This window comes from Amaranthus tricolor, chromosome 17 (assembly GCF_026212465.1).
Source record: "Amaranthus tricolor cultivar Red isolate AtriRed21 chromosome 17, ASM2621246v1, whole genome shotgun sequence".
NCBI lineage: Eukaryota > Viridiplantae > Streptophyta > Magnoliopsida > Caryophyllales > Amaranthaceae > Amaranthus > Amaranthus tricolor.
The window spans coordinates 8,813,746-8,834,802 of NC_080063.1; the positions used below are offsets into that span (position 1 = coordinate 8,813,746).

General features: G+C 34.3%; 1 protein-coding gene across 3 annotated transcripts; it reads right to left on the reverse strand.

Moving 5' to 3' along the window:
- Nucleotides 1-6,061: 6,061 nt before the first annotated feature.
- Nucleotides 6,062-20,248, reverse strand: LOC130804061 (ABC transporter I family member 19-like). 3 transcript variants are annotated; one of them, XM_057668370.1, is made up of 6 exons: nt 11,648-11,783; nt 11,136-11,296; nt 8,804-8,855; nt 8,086-8,222; nt 7,365-7,451; nt 6,062-6,999 (listed from the first exon to the last, which is right to left on the reverse strand). In XM_057668370.1, exons 1-6 carry the CDS (start codon nt 11,667-11,669, stop codon nt 6,727-6,729), a joined length of 732 nt encoding a protein of 243 aa, XP_057524353.1. In that variant the 5' UTR covers nt 11,670-11,783; the 3' UTR covers nt 6,062-6,726. The 3 variants fall into 3 exon arrangements, with proteins under 3 accessions (XP_057524353.1, XP_057524351.1, XP_057524352.1); XM_057668368.1 differs by lacking the exon at nt 11,648-11,783 and adding an exon at nt 19,891-20,244 and having other exon boundaries at nt 6,065-6,999; XM_057668369.1 differs by lacking the exons at nt 6,062-6,999; nt 7,365-7,451; nt 8,086-8,222; ... (1 more) ...; nt 11,136-11,296; nt 11,648-11,783 and adding exons at nt 15,805-17,739; nt 19,891-20,248.
- Between the last annotated feature and the right edge of the window lie 809 nt (nt 20,249-21,057).

Genomic DNA, 21,057 nt, shown 5'->3' on the forward strand with positions numbered 1-21,057 from the left:
GTATAGAACTAAAATATAATAATATGTTAAATCAAATCAAACTGAATTATAATAAACGAAACTAAAAAAAAACAATACTTCAAGAAAAAAAATCCCAAAACAATCTCTTGTCAAATAAGAAATAATAGCATTTCAATAATTCTACTCTCTCTATCCCAAAGTTTTTGTTATATTTTTCATTTTGACCTGTTTATAAGAATTATTATTTTTCTATTTTCAGTCATGACATACACTATTTCGGTAACTATCCTATATGATTATTTAATATATTTTTTTATCTCATCTTCTTATTTCTCCTACTATTCCATAAAATATTACTTTCTTTTGGTATTTTCCTGACATATAGTAGTACTTGTACTGAATAATAACATTTTAAAGTGTAAATTAAAATTTATTTTACTTCATCTATTAATTTATGAAAAATAATTACTTTTAATAATCATTTAAACTACAATTCAAGAAAAACTTAAATTTAATAGTCAAATTATTATAATAATTATATATATATTTATATATAAGTGCTAAATTATAATAAACCAAACTAAAAATATCAATACTTTTAAGAAAAATAATCGTAAAACACTGTCTTGTTGAATAAGAAATAGTAGCATTCCAAGAATTCTACTCCCTTGGTCTCAATGTATTTGTTTTATTTTTTTTATCTTTCTTATGGAAATCACTATTTTTGTTTGGAAATACTACATGATAGCATTGAATTTTCATAAAACGCAAGTGGTAATGTTTTTGTAAGATGTTTCCACATAGTAGCATCCAGTCTATGTCTTATCTAACTGCCGTAGCATTTTTCGTTAAATTCTTGTCGATTTCCGTTTACTTTACCATTTTGACATTTCTAACTTTATTAAGTGTTAATTGTTGTCTTTATAATTTGCCCCAAAACATTTTTATGCTCTCAAATATTTATTTCACCATTTTGACGTTTAATTCACCGTTTAATTCATCAACGTTCTCAAATGTTTAAAGCAAATTATAAAGACAAGAACCAACACTTAATAAGGGTAGAAACGTCAAAATGGAAAATTTAACGGAGAATGCTACGGCAGTTAGATAAGGCATAAATTGGATGCTACCATGTGGAAAAATCTTACAAAAGTGCTACACTTGCGTTTCACGAAAATTTAACGTGAAAATTTTCCAAACTTTTTTATTTTTAGTGATAATATATACTTTTTTTTTGAATATCATTATATTATAATTTATTTTTCTATATGATCTACACAATTCTCCGGTCTACTATCCATAAAAGATGACGTTTGCCTTTGTTTTTGGTATTTCCCTAAAAGTACTTGTACCAAGTGTTGTGGGAGGGATGAAGTAGTTCAAAAGGTAGATCTAGGCTTCCGGTATAAGGCATATGGACTACTCTATATACCAAGCTTAATTAGAAATTAAACTATCAGAAGTGTCAGAAATGCATATGGCATTAATATGAATATGATTTTTCTACGGGGGTTGGGATACAATATTACTTTTATGTTACCAATTTTTGGACAACTTCTAAACTCAGCATTTTCTTAAAGCCATTCTTACAAGTTAAGGAATAAGGATAATATATGCAATTAAAATGGGTTTAAAATAGATTCGACAATTTGATATTTATCTAATCTTATAATGAAATTTAATTTTTACTCGATTTCAAAATAATTTTACAATTGTGTGGTCACAAAACTCGATTTTAATCTGATCTGAAATAGTTGATCCGAAATCAATCTAATAACCCGAATGAAACACCTTCGGATGAAACCTAAGTTCACATCCCTAAAACGAACCAATGAACTCGGTTCTTAACTAAACGATGTTCTTTGTCAAGGTAAAATGCACTCGACAATGTTGATTGGCATTACTATTGTAGGCACAAATTGTTTATCAAAAATCTCCAAATATTACTACAAATCAATATTCTATTAGGATGATTCCAAATTTATAAGTTCCGAAGCAGGAGTGTTTGACCGTTTCTTTTTTAAAAATGAGTGCGTATTTATCTTTTAATCTCATCAACAAATTCAGTTAGTAGTCTTTTAATCTCATCAACTCAACTTTAAACCTTACTTGATACACCAACTATAAAATTTAAATTTGTTTAAAAAAGACGTGAATGAGATGAAATGAAGGAAATAATACAATAAATTAGAAAAAAACATTTACCAAAGAAGACTTGAGTGCATCAATAATGAGTGCATTAGTAAGAAGAATTAAGAAGTTTGGAGTGATATGATAGCAATTAGCAGGCCAATTTTGACAGTTCAGTTGGAATCAGAAGTCACCCTTAATGCACATGCCATGTTGGTTACGCGTTACATTGTATTATAAATTTCTCCTACATTATTCAACTTACTTATATGAAGTACTAACTAACACAAACAAGTCATCACATCTTTGTAGTTGGTGTGTTTCTTATTATTTGCAAACTCCCAAACTCATCTTCAAATACTTGTTATATTATACTGATATTGTGGTTATTAATACTATTTATTATTTAAATTTATTTTATATATAACAGATAATGTACGTGTAAGAAAAAATATAGTCATGTTAGATTTTTGTTTGAATTGTTTAATCGTATTTTTTTATAGAATTTTTTATGATTTTTAACTATATATTATTCAATGTATAAACAATTAAAATAACGCATTTAATTACGTAAAAAATCAAATATCAGACATATGGTAGAACATATATTCAAGATGGAGTAGGTAGGATTACTTCATTTTTGTATTACCAATGCCTATTTCTAAGATTCTAATATTCAGGAATCAAGAGTATATAAATATAATCCTACTACTACTACTCTTTTTAATTGAGATTTGCACAATCAAATTGCACTATTTAACTACTACTATTTGATTTTGTTTGGTTTGGTACGCCAATTTATTATCACTTTCCAGCTTCATTCATTTTGGGGATTGTATAGCAAAAAGTTCAAAACTATTTTTTTATTATCCAACTCTTTAAAGCTATATTTGAATAAGATTGAGATTTGATGATATTCAGGGTTTATTCATTTAAATAAGAAAAAAATAATAATTATAAATGCATTTAAGTTTAACTGTCTTGTTATTGCTAAAAATATTTCATTAGGGTTGTATTTTGATTAAGATAAATTTGACATGTACTTGGGTTTAGAATGTTGATTATTTCTTACTGGTGAAGATTTGCAATTAGTGTCTAGCTCCTTTCTTTCAAGATGAAGTTAAAATGGACCAATGTAAGCTAGCCGAAAGAGGTTCTTTTAGGGATTACATTTGGTGCCTTAGTTATAATAATTACAACATAATTACCTAAGTTATTTATGACTATGAGTTTGCCTTTTTGCTGAGTTATTCTTCTCTTATTAGATCGAAAACAAGGCATTAAATGTATTGTTCTCAAAGTTGTCTAAAATATACAAGCACGCTACTTTAGTAGGTAAAGTAGTTGATACTTGCCCTCTAAATGTGTACGCATTTCATTGTACCTTCACTGCTCGCTCATCTAGATTTACATCTTTTAGGATTTTCTTTAACCCTTCTCTTGTCGAAAATTAGGTTCTTAAAATGTGGTGTTCCCTATCCAGACGCAAAGAAAAACTGAAAAAAAAAAGTGTGCCAATAAATATTAAACTTCATCTTTAAATCAAATTGTGATGCATTTCAAATGAAAAATTTAGTGTCTCAAATCAATAAGTTATAACTACTGATAGAGTATGCATGGTTTCAACCATAAGAATAACATTTTGATTAAGTTGATCACTTGACATGGTATGAGAAGTCAATGTGAGAAAACGTAACATCTTTGAATCCCATTCACCTCTTATTTGAAGTGAAATATTAGGAAAGGCTGGTGCAACATTTACATCTCTAGCTCAAAGGGCTATCACATAAGGGGCATGATAGAGTATATAACATAAATTCATGTATTCTTATTTGTTATTCTCATATTCTCAAATGAAAATTTTACAAAGTTCATTCCATTATGAATTATTTTAGGGAAATCCACGTGGTAACCCTGAGGTTTTGGGTTTTCTACATGGTAACCAAAACTTTTAAAAAATCCACGCAGTAACCCTAAAGTTTACCAAATTGTTCCACCGTAACCTTTTTGCACATAAAACGTTAGCAAACGTTAATTTCGAAGCTTTAAGTATGATGGGGGGATTTACTACGAAGGGAGTTGATTGAGAATCAATTGACTAAGAGTGACAAATAATCACATGATAATGAGGGCCTTATAGTAAAGGGTAGACCTAATGGAAAGGGTAGTTCTAAGTCTTGGGGCAAGAATGTCATATGCTATAATTGTCAAAAGAAGGGCCATGTTAAGAGGGATTGTTCGGTGAAGGGTAAGAATAAAGGTAAGGAGAGTGTTAGTTCTTCTTATGAAGATTCGACGGCTATTGTTCATGGTAATTGTTGTGATGATTTTGTTCTTGTTGTTGAGTTAAGCAAAAGATCTAATGATAGATGGATTCTTAATTCGGGTAGTTCTTTTCATGTCACACCTCATAGACATTGGTTCTCCACATATGATTGTGTTCAAGGTGGAGTGGTACACATGGGCAATAATGCGATGTGCAATATTGTGGGTGTTGGGTCGATGAGGATAAGAATGTTTGATGGCATGATTTATAATTTTTTAAATGTTCATCATGTTTCGGATATGAAAAAGAACTTGATATCACTAGGTGCCTTGGTTAGTGATGGTAGTAGATGCATTCTTGATAAGGATGGATTGGAGGTCACTAATGGGTTTCAAGTAGTAATGAAGGGCAAGAAGAAAAGTTCATTCTATGAGTTATTAGGGTTGATGGATGATGGGTTGGCAAAATCAAAGGGTTCTTTATTGTCCGACGAGCATATATTTTTTTGTGGCATTTGAGACATATGCATATGAGTGAGGGAGACTTGGGGGATCTATCCAAGAGGGGTCTATTTGGTGAGAGATGTATGGGATTCTATTGGATCTTGTGAGCTTGGTGTTCTTCACGAGCAAAGATGTGTTAGCTCTAAGATGGTTGTGAATCGAACATGTTCTCTCGGTTGTAGTCACTCAGTAGTGTGGAGTCTTTTCTTGGTTCCATCACATGGTATCTACCGATATTTGATTATTTTGAAGAAAGTGTGGGTTTACTTCTTGGAGCATAGTGATGAGATATTTGGGCGTTCAAGGGTTGAAGGATTGGCAAAAAAGGAAACCTGAAAGCAAAGTGGTTTTGGTGGATTTGTGAGATGTAGATGGATGGTAAGAATGGTTATGGCTCTACATGATTTAGCTCATTATTCGTTGTTGTTACAAGTGGGATTAAGCGAGATGTTGGATGCCAAAGTGGTGAAGTTGGCGCTTCAAAAATACTCCAAAGTATGGTTCTTTGGTGACATGGCTTATGCTTGTATGGGAAAAAAATTTTGAGTTACGAGTTAAGAAGGGCGACTTCTTTGGAAACTCGGGGAGGATCAAGAGGTAATTGTGGGATCCTTGCACGTCAACATTCATGTTTTGGGTTGCCTTTGTAGAGTTTGCTAATCTCAGGGTTTGTGGTTCTTCTAGAGTCAAGAAGAAAGTGAAGGTCGATAGCGGTGTTACTGTAGCTAAGGAGGATGAGGTTGATAATGTGTGTGCATCTATGTTGGGTGGAGTCATTCATTTGTGTACCTTTGTAGAGTTTTGGTTGAAAGTGGAGATGGCATGGCAATGATGGGTAGCAATGTGATAGATCGAAGATGTGTTAACTTGGTTGATAGGCGAGCATCGGTGGAATGTAGTCTTATGTATAGTCATGAGATGATTTGCATTGATAGGAGGTTGTTATATATATCTAATGCGTCAAACAAATACTTCACATATTCTTCAAGTCACTATTTCATCTTATAGTAAAAAATACTTTACAAATTGCTGAAAATACTTCACAATGTGTAGTCATGAGGTTGTTGCAACGAAATTTTCTTAACATCGATAAATCTATGTTACTTAAAAAAGTTTCCATAAAGAATATTTATGGGAATCAACAAAAAAAATAATTTTCAAATGGTAGATATATTATTTCATTAAATAATAAATTTGATGGAGAAAAAATGAAAACCATATATAGTCTGGATGGCCCAACTATTTCACAACTTATGAGAGACTGTCTCTCGATGAAACGACTTCAAAACAAGAAGCCCATATGTTAATAATTGTATTACTTGAGCTATTCAACCCATGTATGAAGAGTGTCTCATAGTGAGATAGTTTCACACGATAAGTTGTTATTTATATTAATATTATTATTAATTACTTTTAGGTACAATAAGATCATACAATAATTTTAGAACAAATAATAATGCCCCTTTTATTTTATTATTATAATAAATAATCACAATCTGATGAATAAAAGTACTAAATCACCAGATCTCAACACAACATATTGCAGCACACTCCGTAAACACTTGTAAATGGTTGCAGCATGGCATTTCGGAGATGCCAATCCTAATATGGCCATATGGATACATCCCATGTTCTTTACAGTATACTCCTATATATAAAAGACACAAATTCTCGTGTGAAACGGTCTCTCCATAAGACACCAATATATGGGTTTAATGACCCAACTAATATAATTATTAGCATATGGCTTCTTTGTTTGGAGGTCGTCTCACCGAAAGAAGATATCTAACAAGAGTAGCTCTATAAAAAATTATTGGCGTAATAACCTAAATGGGCAACTATCTTATAAAAGGATGTTCATAAGAATCACCTATAATAGGCCATATGTCTGGACGATCCAAATGGTGAAGATCGTGGGTTAGATGTGGTGGTGGAAACAGGTTTCTTCTTCTCAAGCTTAGTTTCGGAACGTAGCCACGCCTCAACCACAGAAAGAAGATTGGTGAAACTCTTCAACTCAGGAAGCTCAGACAATTTCTCTACCCTTCTCAATTCTCCTTCTTGTATGTATGCTAGATGAGTTGCCCATGTCTCCAGACCATCAAAGATGTGGGTTGCATAAACGATTGTAGCTCCCCTCTGCATGATCCCCCAAAATTGATTATAATTCATTTTTACGCTCAATCGTAGACACAAACGAACAACCTCTTTAATGAGAAAAACAATCTCTTTTACTTGACAAGTAATAATCCACGACATTTTTAAAGCTTGCTTTCTCAATTTCTTGACAGAAAAATGGTTGCACCATTATTTTTTCAAAAGAAATTGAGTCTGCATATGTATATATACAAAGTCGGTATATAGGGGGTGTGTGCTTGTGCATTTCTGGACAGTCTAATAACTCGTCTGCAAAAAACTAACATTCTTTGTCATTTTTTACCGAAGCCTTGGGAACTCATTCATCCTGAAATGTATTTTTCTTGTGGTTTGAAAAAAGACAATACCTGATCGCATTCTTCCTGTAAAAACTCGAGCAAATCCATCCTTGCTACAACATCAAGATCGACAGTAACTTCGTCCAACAAGAGAACCTGCAACATGGGAAAAGTTCTAATTAAGCATTAAGTGATTAAGATTTGAATGGAATTACAGAGATCGAAAAAAAGAAAGAGCATAGGAAATGAACGCAACATCGGGTGGCAAGGGAATACAAAGCATGGCTATTCATGGGGCTGGGTAGATATCACTGGACCATTACCAGACACCAGCTCATGTTTTAATGATGAATACTAACAACAGGTCACAGCTTCCAAAGTAAATCTCATAGTACTTGTCATTTTTTTCTTGAAAACTTTCCTTTTACAAAATGTTCCTCAAGCTACAGAGTTTTTTTAAAAAAGAAAACTAGTAGGCTATTAAACATCAGCATAAATTGCCAAAAAACAGCATCAAACCATCAATGAGACTGTAAAAAGCCGAAGCAACAGCATCTGCCAAATAGATGACTCATATCATGGTCAGAACCTAAATTTATCCCATTCCATAAATGCCCAGGTCTTGAGTAAAATTTTGAACTTAGGTAAATAACAAAAGAAAAAAAACCCTACATATAAACCAGAGACAACCTCACCGGAAGCCAAGGAATTGGGAAGAAGCGAAGACCATAGAGGTTGGGGGGAGGGATTTAGCATTAGACAGCTAAAAAACAAACAAGAAACAGGATACCTTGAAAGGATAAAGAAGACCCAGACAGATTTGAACTCGTCGTCGCTGACCATCAGATACCTTATGCATTCGCCACTGTAAATCAATATCAAGTAGTTCAATTAATTTCTCTCTTCTTTCAGGATCAGTGCCTTCAACTGCAATGACATAAACATAGGTTTACAGCTTTGTCAAAACCACAGAAGAAATAAACCAATTTAGGTCCAAGCTTTAGGTATCAATTTGTAAAGCAATGGAAAAGATAGCATTGAGAAAACAAGAAACATCAAGCTTTTCATTGGTTACATGGTGGACACGATAACTAGGAAGTTCATGTAGTGACCCTCAACTGTAATTTTAAAAGTCCCAGACTTTTAGCAATATAAACAAGTTCTTAAAATATTAGAAGGATCTTTTCTAATTATAAGAATACTTTAAGATTGAGAAATCTATAATGGAAAGTTCAAGGAAATTACAGTTGATGGTAACCCGATTCTCGTATACCACGTGGAAAACAAAAGGCTCAAGGTAACCATATAGAGTTTCCCCTATGAGACTGAACACAATCCGTAGTAGGAATGCAATAAGCATGTTTGCATTAATTTCCAAGCTACTTTGTCCATTATGTGAGTGCCAGTGATTCTGTAGGGGTGAGCAGGGTGGCATGGATTTGTATTCTTGGGTGAAAAAGGAAAAATTAAGTTCCCGAATGCCCTATCATAGAAGCAAAAAGATATACCTCCAAAGATCATCTGCTCAGCTGAAATATCTCCTTGGAGAGGAATCTCACCCTGACATTTCAAATGAGAATAAAGCTTACAATCCGTAAGTCGTGAAATAATCTGACATATATTGAAAAGAGGTAGAGTAGACAAAATAAAGTGATTTAAGGATTTGATGAAATATTGACATGACATACCGATACCTTATAGGCTATAGCATTTGTTTCTCAAATGTGTTTTCACATAATAATAGATTAGACAGCACATCCCTACCATGCACAATATGTTCATTTGGTTAATCAGTTGAGTCCAGGAACTACTAGCCTCAAAATAGAAAAAAGGACTAGAAGATTTAAAAGCAGTGTACCACAAGAATGAAAAACAAAAATAATAAACTTCTCAATGTTTGTAAGCATGAAAACTCGTTCTTTATTATTTGTGCTAAAGTCTTATCATCAAAAAGTATTGTCGAATTTCTGTTAACATGGAACCAAGTTATTACTAGGTCTTCAATTTAACAGTATAGTCACTTATTCTTGGTAATTAAAACAACATTCTATTACATTGATGCCACAAAGTGGCTCCGACCTAGTACGATTCATGTTACATTAACCGTACATATAAACTAGGAAAACCTTTTGGAAAAAAAAAAAAAAAACTCGTTGAGATGCCTGTAGAGACCTAATTTTTTTCTAGACATAACAACCCGTTGATTTTGAATAATTCTACAGCTTTTCCAAAGTTTTATTTTAGCATAAATTATAATTGAATGTTTTGGATTAGTAACGATTCAAGTCTAATTGAATTTTGATGTGATTAAAAGGCTAGTTAGACCTCCACAGCTCCACTTCGGTCTAATTAATAAGCTCATTTGGAGATTTCTAACATACCTCTGTTCCATTTGATTTGCACCTCTTTCAAAGAGGTGTAAATATCAATTTGTAGTTGGTATATCAACTGTTGTAAAGAAATGAATGGATAAGATTAAAAGAGTGAATGAATTGATGGGTGTAATTAAAGAAAAGTTGTGGGGACCACTACCAAATAAGGAAAGGGTGGAAAGTAAGTGAGACAACCCAAAATAAAATTAGGTGCAAATTAAATGGGATTGAGAGAGTATCAAAATAAAAAAAATAAAAAAAAAAGAGAAAAGAACGCAAAGTCCATTGCATTTAACATCTGGCTCAATATAAATCCTAACATGACTAAATCTAATAACCTTATGGAACCTGTTCATAATCTTTTAAGCCACAGAGTGGATAGAATAAGCACTCCATCCCGATATGAAAAGTATTCAAGTAAGGAGACACCACATGCAACATGAGACACAACCTTCACGTGAGCCTAAAGCTCTAACTTGAACATTAGGCATTTTCTAATTTCTCGGCCTATTTAGACCCTTTGCCCCACAATTTCCATACAATTCTCTTAGGTAGTGTTTGGCAATGTGTTATTCATTTGAAAAAAGGGAATTCAATTTTAGTATTCAGATTCATGAAGTGTAAATGACACTTATTTACTTAAAATTTTCAAAATTTAATATTTGATAGTGTCTAAAAAGGTATAATCTTTGTCACCGAGTATCTATAACGTTGATCTGCTTAATGTTGGGATAAGGCTTTGGCGTTGTTAAAATGTGTTGTGCTTTTGTGCTAAGGTTGAAATGATCAATTTAAACGTATCCTAACTCAACCTATTTAGGAATCAATATTTAATAAAGCAATTCGAGTAGAAATATTAAAATTGGCAAAGAAAATAAACGAAAGTTGAAGGTCGAACCGAATATGAATCAAAACTAACCCAAATCGCTTGCATGCCTAGTTAAGATCCTCTAATCTGTATATTTCAAAAATAGAAATCTTTGCTTTTATTTATGTTAATTTATTGCTTTTTTAATAGTTGTAGTAAACTCCAGCTACCAGACTAGTTCAAACTTTTTCCTTTTGTCCCTTAATGGTTCAAACATTTCTAACATATGGGTAGATCAACAATTGTTCACCAGCCTATTACTTCTTAGGTCCCATCTAATTTCCACCTTACCTTGCTCATAGTTTGTTCATTACTGTTTGTTCAATCAACAAACCGTGTCTCGTTTTCCATGAAAAATTAACAAACAGATTCTTACCCCAGCAAGAAGCACCAAAAAGATAAGGAGAAGTGGTATCACGAGCTAACGAGAAAGAAGTGACTAGGAAAGTTGACTAGGAAAGTGAGGATAGCAACTAGGGAGACGGTGTTGGATTTGTGAATCCATACATATAGTGTGCACACATACGTTCTGTGTGAGTGTAAATCATGTACAAGTCTGTGTGAGAGAGAGAGAGAGAGAGAAAGGGAGAGAAAACTCACTGCAGAGCTAACAGTCTTACTCCAAGATCCTCCTAAATATGCCAAGTCACCGCTACATACAAGATGAGTGTCATGGAAAGCTGAAGAATTCAGCACCTGCACTACATCCCTTCCACCAACCATATGCTTTCCAGCAAGAATCTTCAATAAGGTGGTCTTACCTGCAAGACATCAAGCGTATTCATGTCACCTAAAATGAAGATTTTGATGATCAAGGAAGGAAGATAATGCTATGTCTTAAAAAGGCTTCTTTTTCTCAGAACTCAGATGTTGTAAGTTATCAATATTATACTTGCCGTTAATATGTGATACAGCAGAAAGTCTGACACTCATCAAATTAATAGTCACAATTCAGAGATGATACAAAAGTAATAGCATAACCCTTAAGTGATCAGAAAAGAGCTTGTTATGTCAAAGTTTTCGTTGAGATTATATTACGCTTGTTACATAGCTGCTTTCTACTCAGACTCAATAAAACTAGCTTGCTCAAATTCAAAAAGATATAACATTACCTAATCCAGGTCTTGCATTCATAATCCACAAAATATGGGATTGATTAAAAATTTAATATCCATAGAACATTTGGCGTGACAAAAATAATGAATAAATAGGTATTAATATCATTTCGATTGCCAGACTAAATTTATTAGTATTGTACTCCTCACACCTCAATCTCTCTAGGATATTAGCAAAGAGAAAATTTGTTTTATTAAAAAAAGGATATTTGGAAATAAATGAAGAGAGAGAATGAATTGTGTGGATTAAATTAAAAAAGAATTAAAACGTATAGATGAGATCAAAAGAAAGTGGTGGGCCATTGACCAATAATACAAATAATGCAAAATGAGAGGTACAATCCAAAATGGAAAATGATGCTAAAATGAGAGGGACGGAGAGGAGAGGTATTAATATCTTTTCAATTTTGGCATTGTTGTAGCTACTAATAGATATTTTGGGCTGATAGTTATTCCAAAACTGCTTAAGTTCTGCAATAAAATCCTAAAACAAAAAACACACGTTGATAGAAACTACAACTCTACAAGAAGTTATTTCCAAGTTAATGTTCCTTCAAAATTTGGCGAGAATGCACTAATTAACAGGCTGCCTTCCATTGCAATGGAGCACAAACCTTTGTATGAATAGCTTCACAGAAAACCTCATATACAAATCATAAATTTTCCTTGGTTATCAAATCAAAAAACGAAAACTTAAAATAATTGCGGTCTTTTTGGATTACATTCTTGCAAATTTTTTGATAGCGAGGATGCACTTTCCATTAGCATAACATCTTGATGGAATTAATGCCAGATGTTCCGTAATTTTCGACTTGTCAAATTCGTTCATCTTTATTCAATCTCAGAACAATTATTATCTGTTCCCAGTTCCTTGAAACAATTCTTACTGAAACCCCCGTTTTTTCAACTACTTCTGATGAGAAAATTCAATCACTATTTCTGTTTCATGTTTCTCAGTATTCAAGCCTACAATAAACTACTCAATGTCTGAACTTATTATTTACGATACATGTGTCATACAGTAAGCTCTTCTGCCATTGGTCTGCTTGGTTATTTTCACTTCTCTTCCTTCACTTAAGCTCACTATTCTAAGCTTTCTAGTTATGATGAACCAAGAACCAACTCTGAAGCTTATCTTGACCTTAGTTGGGTCACAGATATCAAGATAATCTAGCATCCTCTAAACAAATACTACATAAGAGTTAACAGATCTTTCACCCAGCAGAAAAGCTATTCCTAGAGGGAGTTAAATATTAGAAAGTTCTAATGGGACATTCACAGAGGCTCATGAGCAGAGGGAGTAATGGAAAAGCAGGAACAAATTTCCAGGATACCTATCTCAAGCAGTTATAATGCCCAAGAAAACTGAATGTCTTTGAAATGGATGTCAACAATGCAATTTTGTATGGTTACTTGCATGAAACAGATTGTTTTAAAATGTTAAAACAGTCTTTTTTGCAGTTTTGACAGTGCAGATAAGTTCATTTTAATGCCTTTAGATTAACCAGTAGTCAGAGAATCATCAGCAGACATCATTAAGGCTAGTTTACAATCAGAGTGATGCCGTAGTTTGAAAGACTGGCTTTGTTGACAAAAGAAGTGTCATAAAACCTTTTTTACCATGAGCAAACTAATTCTTGATCCCAAATTCATTTCAAATATTTTCTTGAATACTAAATTATTACAAATAAGTTCTGATCCTTTTCTTGCAATATAGAACTTTAAACTTGTAACTTTCTAGTCCATGCAATATTACAATCCTCAGAAATCTACACCTCCAGCTATTCATATGCCCTCAATGATAAACAAACATTTCGGTTAGGACATTATTTTGAAAGGATTTGAACAGGTTTAAAACCTGCTTACTCAAATTCTGATTGACCTCCTGTACCCCAAGGTCTATCACCGGGTGTTACAAGTCTTGAAGATTGAAGAGTAAAGAATATCAATAAAATGAACTGTATCTCTTGTTTATACAATGAGGAAATGAGGAGAATATATAGGAAGATACGATCAAGAAAGGTGAGGTGGCAAGACAACTAACAACCTCAACTAACTAACTAACAAATATAAAGGAATAGACTATTGTTTAACAGGAGGAGTTTCAACATCCCCCCTCAAGCTTGGAGTGGTTTGGAGCATGCCAAGCTTGGACATTAGAGGTTGGAGCTTTGTTGAAGGTAGGACCTTTGTGAGAGCATCCGCAGGCTGAGCTTGAGTGGGTATGTAAATAAGCTGAATGAGACCCTCGGGAACTTTTTCCCTGGTGAAGTGAAAGTCTATTTCTATGTGCTTAGTCCGTTGATGTAGCACAGGATTATGGGCAATTTGCAAAGCAAACTGATTGTCACAAGCTAGAGTCACAGGTCTCAAATCTTGGACACCCAGTTCTTCAAGGAGTCTAACCAACCATGTTATCCCAGAGGCCACAGTGGCCATTGCTCAATATTCTGCCTCAGTGGATGACTTGGATACAGTGACTTGTTTCTTTGATTTCCAGCTTACAGGTGAAGAGCCAAGAAGAATGATGTAGCCTGTTACAGATTTCCGTGTATCAAGACAGGAGCCCCAGTCTGAATCTGAGTATGCATGGAGAGTGAGTTGAGCTGAGCCATTGAGTAAAATGCCTTGTCCTGCTGTGCTAGCAACATAGTGAAGAGTATGTTGTAGAGCTTGGAAGTGAGTGATAGTGGGATTCTGCATATACTGACTTAAGGCCTGAACAGTGAAAGCCAAATCTGGCCGTGTGGGTGTAAGGAAGTTTAACTTCCCAACTAAGCATCTGTATTCGAGCAGGATCAGAATATAAAGAAGAGATATCATTTTGTAATTTTAGGTGAAGGGGGAGAGGGCTTGCAACATTTTTAAAATCAGTAATACCAGAGTCTTTTAGAAGCTCTGAAGTGAACTTCTTTTGTGTAAGTGCAATGCCATCATGAAGATAATTGACTTCAAGGCCAAGAAAATAGTGCAACCTCCCTAAATCTTTAATGCTGAAAACTTTGTGGAGATGTGATTTTAGTGACTGAATTTCACTAGTGTCGTTGCCAGTAAGGATGATATCATCCACATACACTGCAGCAATAGTAAAAGAAGTTGCAGTCTTTTTAAGAAAGAAAGAAGAGTCATGATTAGATTGAATAAAACCTTTATGAAATAATTCATTAGTGAGACGAACAAACCATTGATGAGAGGCTTGTTTTAAGCCATAGAGGGATTTTTTGAGTCGACAAACAAGGTTAGGTGGTGCTTGTAAGCCATCAGGAATTCTCATATAAACTTCTTCAAGTAAATCCCCGTGAAGAAAGGCGTTGTTAATGTCTAATTGATATAAAGACATTTTCCTATGGGCTGCAAGAGCAAGTAAACACCTAATAGTTGTCATTTTGACGAGGGGGGAGAAAGTCTCTTGGTAATCAAAGCCATATTTCTGAGTAAACCCTTTGGCTACAAGGCGTGCTTTATAGCGCTCAAGACTACCATCGGACCTAAGTTTAACTTTGTAAACCCATTTTGATCCAATGGGTTTTTTTACCATGAGGAAGGGGAACAAGCTCCCAGGTGTTGTTTTGGTCAAGGGCTTGGAGTTCATGTTGCATAGCAAGCTGCCAATTAGTGTCTTAAGCAGCATCCTTATACGAACTGGGTTCATGCCACTGAGAAGTAGTGGCAATATGCAACTGAAATGGAATAGGAAGTTCATTATATGTGATATGTCGCACCACTTTGAAGGGGGCTTATGAAAGTGTGTAGATTTTCGAAGTTGAGGAGGACAAGTAGTAGGGTCAGATGGTGTAGAAACATATGAAGGTGTAGAATGTGCAGGGTTTGTGTTGTCAGGAGGTGGAGTGCGTGGAGAAGTAGGCAAGATAGGTGTAGAAACATGTGAAGGATAATAGGGAAAAGTAGGAAAAGGGGCAACACTATCAGTAGGTAACATGGGATAGGTAGGACTAAAGCTAGGAGTAGAGGAAGTAGGAAGGTAAAAATGTGCAAATGGGGAATTGTGTTGTTCAATGTTGTGATATGGAAAGTATTTCTCTTGGAAAGTGACATCTCTAGATACAAGGATTCGTTTAAATTGCATATTAAAAACCTTATACCCTTACTGTGCATGGGGATAGCCAATAAAGATGCAAGGATCGGCCCTAGGGTCAAACTTAGTGCGTTTTTGTAAGTGTGAAAACGTAGCAAAGGCAACAATAAGTCTTTAGGTGACTGTTATCAGGAGCATGGCCAAACAATTTCTCATAAGGTGAAACATTACCCAGCACTCTTAAAGGTAATCTATTAATAAGATAAATAGCACAAAACACAGCATCACCCCAAAATTCATAAGGCAAATTTGACTGAAAAGATAGTGCACGTGCAGTTTCAAGTAAATGGCGATGTTTACGTTCCACAACACCATTTTGTTGTGGTGTCTCACTACAACTGCGCTGGTGTATTATACCTTTAGCATTGTAAATATTTAACATAGCACCAGCACACAACTCTTTTACATTGTCTGTGCGTACAACTTTTACATTTAAATGAAATTGGGTGGTGACATAGTGGAAAAAAATTTCTAAAATGCTAACACATTGATTTTTATCTTTCATCAAGTAAACCCATGTTAGTTTTGTATAATCATCTACAATAGTAAGGAAAGAATTACATCCAGAATGAGTTTTGTGGGAACAAGGTCCCCAAGTGTCTATGTGAATCAAATCAAATGGACATGATGTGGTACGAGTACTAACTGGAAAAGCATGCCTATGTTGCTTAGCAGTTGAGCAAATAGTACAAAAAAATTGTTGCTTAACAACATTAGGATTAATTTGTGGGTAAAGCAAAGCAATCTTCGATAAAGGGGCATGGCCAAAACGGAGATGCCATGTTTCTGCAAGAATAATGCTAGATTTGGAGGTGACAGCACCAGCTAGGGGAAGAGATGAGCATGTGGTAGAGTCCATAGGTGGTTGGTTATTATCCAGAACATAATAGAGACCATGTTGCAATTTACCAAGAGGCAAAGAGTGTCTCGTTAAGTGGTCCTGGATAAAACAAGAACTCTTAGAAACAATAACAGATGTTGCATCATGTTTGCAAAGTTGATGGACAGATATCAAATTAAAATGGAATTGGTGAACATACAAAACATTTTTAAGCAACAAAGTACTAGTCACTTGAATTTTTGGTTATAATGTATTTGCTACCATCAGGGATAGTTATTTGATGATGAAGATTAGAGACATCTTTGAGATTAAAGAAAAAAGAGAGGTTGTGGGACATGTGGTCCGTTGCACCACTGTCCACAATCCAAATATTTTTAGAGGTTTGAGAAAGGAAGCAAGTACCTGCTAAATTAGCTAAAGAATTAACATCAAGATGATCATCAACTCACCTGTCAGGAGAAGAGTCTTTCTAGCCAAGATAGGACAAGAGGTTAGTAAATTGTTCTTGAGAAAGACCAAAGGAATTACCATTAGGTGAAGGAGAATTAGAGTCATCAGCATGAGCAACAGCAGCATACTTCTTACTGGAACTATTCTTGGATTTATTCAGGTAGCCGTGTATCTTGAAACAACGATCAATAGAGTGACCAACAATTTTACAATGATCATAAAAGCAAGATGGCTTCCTGGAAGGGGTATTTGTATGATGTTTGTCTTGATGTTGATGCTTGAAATGGGTTGCATTAGAAGGCAATTTGCGCCTGTCAACACCAAAAGCCATAGGCTTAGTAGTTTGGTGGTCAGTGCTAAGTTCTCTATGACATTCCTCTTGCAAAAGCATGCGATATACATCTTGTATACTTGGAAGATCTGGGAGCATTAACAAGTTGGTACGAATTTGGCTGTATTGAGGATCTAACTTCATAAGAAATTGCATGAGGCGTTGGTCTTGCTGAATTTTAAAGAAATTGGTAGTAGGATTGCATTTGCAAATAGTTAAAGGACATAGATCATCAAGCTCATCCCAAAGAGCTTTAACGCGTGTGAAATAGGTTGCAAGAGACATGCCCGGTTCTTGAAATGTAATTGCTTTTTGTGGTATATCATATATGCCTCTCCAGAAGATATGTGAACAAGATACAATGTCAATGTCTACAGTCGAAGAAAATACAGAGCTATGTCACAAATGATAGCAGACATGACTTACCCAAATAGGCTCTATGAAGAGCTCGGTTTTACATGTCTTAAACCTATCCCATTTGACTATCACAGAGCTTTCTTTCAAAATAGGAAATATTCAGCTACTTGATTTTAGCAATTTTACAAAGTGTAATGCTTAAACCTAGTTGTTCCACAAGGACATTCCTTATAAAGCTTGATTGCAATTATAGTTTCCGAAAGACGTTCAAAAAACTCTTATCCAACATGCATAGATTCTCAGAAGGATCAGATTGATGGTGACTTCGATAATATTTTCCTTTTCAATTAAGCATATGAATATTTCCTACAAAAGGGTTATGTTGACTTCTCAAAATACTCCATTGAGGAAGAGTATTGGAGGTCCAACTGATTGAATACTTTGCTTGGTGTTATAAGGAAATTTCAACGTACATGTTAAAGCTCTAAAACGCAAAGTTTCCTATGTACTTTCTATATCGAATTATTGATAGCTTTTTTGTTTACAATTTAGGATACATATTCCATATTATCTTTAAAAACCTTGTAAAGACACACAACCAAAGCTAAGTGCTAACGTATATTTCAGTATTTGAGGAACTTGAATTACAACTCTTACTCCAACTCAACACTCAATTTTCTGCTGCTTTCTTTGCCTCCTCCTTTCAACCTATTTCAATCCTTGTCAATCAATCACCAAAATGGCCATGACTCACACATAAACAAAGAGACAATCGTAGAGGTTTGAACCTTCAAGGCTTGAACCTTTAAAACATGAAGTTGTCGCTTTACCAATTACTATCCAACAAGTAGTTCTGTTACATCATTTCCTTGCATAACCACTATTGCCTTGTTCTTTGATATGTATATTTAAGGACATTCTTATACAATGTCATCATTTCCTTGCTTACATGATACCTTACAAAATTATTGGCGTTATCTATCCTTATACAATATCATCCTCTCATGTGACCTTAGCTTCTAAGTTCAAAACCGTTAAATTTTCCACAAGCATGGCTCATATTTTTCTGTAACAGAACATAGTTACAACTGTATGGTACTTTCAAAGATATTTATCATTTTAGCAACTTGGCTGCTAGCTTGTAGAGCTTTACAGTTTACGTGAGTATAATGTCCTTAGGTACAGAATTACATTTCCTGAATCTTGTATTTTCAATCAGAACCACTACGCAACGAGTAGTGTTGTAGCATAATATAAGGCATAATACTCATAGCATAAGAGGTTGTTTGGTCCAGCAGAAGCATTACATTCCACGAAATTGTAATGCTAATGAAAATTAACTTTCCAGGAAGTCGAGCACTTTTCTTGGTGTTAAGTAGGCAATACGAAGTGCTAGTTCCTAAGGAAATTTTAACGTACCTTTTCCAATCTAAGTAATACCACAAGTGGTGTAAAGTTAAACTACTTATCAGATTCCCCAATAAACCACTTTGAGTGCATCTACTTAGGAACTTCAACATCCCATACTTCCATTTGTTGACAAACAAGGTTTAATTAACCTAGAGTTGGATCAACAATGTAAAAGTGAAGTCATATAATGGATAGGGGGAAAATCAATATAGATCAAGTAAAACACGACGGCCAAAAGTAACGGAGTATACTTGAAGCCTCAATCATCAGCATAACCTTTTGGCCGAGTTGATCACTTTACCTAGTGTTAAAAGCCTAGATCTAGGGTTCAAATCTAATCCACCACTCCTATTAAGTGGAATATCTAGCGTCAAATATGACACAAGCATGTGTTGCGTCCACAATTTTAACTCAATGAGCTCTCATGCAAGGAGTCGCCAAAGCGCATATAAATAGTCACTTTATCTACAAGAACCGAAACCTCCTATTGCTTCCTCTAGGCCTTTACCTTTTACTAGTATCACGGAACTTCACATAAAAATTGTAAATTTCCAGTCAAAGATCAATGCAATATAATGATAATTCCCACAAATTAACTAAGTATACTCAACAAAAATTATCAAACAAACATCAAGTAAAATCCGATTTTCTCAACACACATAAATTGGAATAAAGAAACATCAAATGAATATTTAATTGCATATTTCAAGTAGGGAGAAAACGGTAAAAAACGACAAAAAGAGAAGAATAATCACCGGATCCATTGGCGCCAACAAGAAGACAACGAGAGCCAGGAGCAATTTGGAGACTGAAATCGGCAAAGATTGGGGATTGGCCTGGGTATGCGAATTGCATCGCTTGCACTTTGATGCTACTTCCATTTTCATGCGCCATTGCTGATTTGCTACTCATCAAAATGCAATTTCGAATTATAAATTAATTCTCTATTAGGATGATCTATATATACCACAAATAATTCAAAACATACTACGTCTACAACTATATATGCACCTACCCACAAACCCACAGGCCACACATAAGTATAACTCCATTTGTTTTCTCCCTTCAACATATTTTTTGCGCTCTCAATTTGGGACCACAGACGGTTCCACTTAACAGACGGTTCCTTACAGGAGTAATTGTATTAATTTTGCTTTTATATTTTTTTTCACTACATGGCTCCGCTATTTTAATCTATTATATATTGTTGTTTAATTTTTGTGTTATTTGAAAAGTTATGATTTAATGGGTGCATTAAAATATTAATATTTAGTTTGTTATAAGGTAGAGAAGAGAATCCAATTGAAAACCATCTCCAATCTTGCTCTTTTATCTCTTCTTTTTTCTCTAAAAATAGACTACAGCCTCTATTGTTAATTTTGGAATTTACTATCAACCATATGGTTGATGGTAATCCTCCATTTCTTTGGTTCAATCTAAAATGACGTCATTGAAATATTTCCATTTGTGATTGAGTCGTATTATGTGTCGATTCAATCCATAAGGATATTGAGCATTAATGTACAAGATGGAGATTAATTTCAGATTGTGTAGAGATTTAAGTTATATACTTTAAGTGGGGGAGGATTGTTGAATATATAAAGTAAAATAAGTAATAAGTTGTATTCCATATACTATGAAAATAGTGGGACATATAAGTGTTATAAGTTAAGTCCAAAGCAAGACCAATACAAAGTAAAGGAAAAACAAAAAAAGAGAAAAGCCACGACTCATCCCTTATAGGCATCGACTCGTCGCTTTTTCCTAAAAGAAAAGTGCATAGACAGTGCAAAATGACGGTTTGTCGCTAAGAATCAGCGACTCATCGATTTAGCCATTACTCGTCGCCACAGAGAAACGACTCGTCATTTTTCACTGGAAAGTGATATTTAAGTCTATAATACAAAAGACGAGTCGTTACT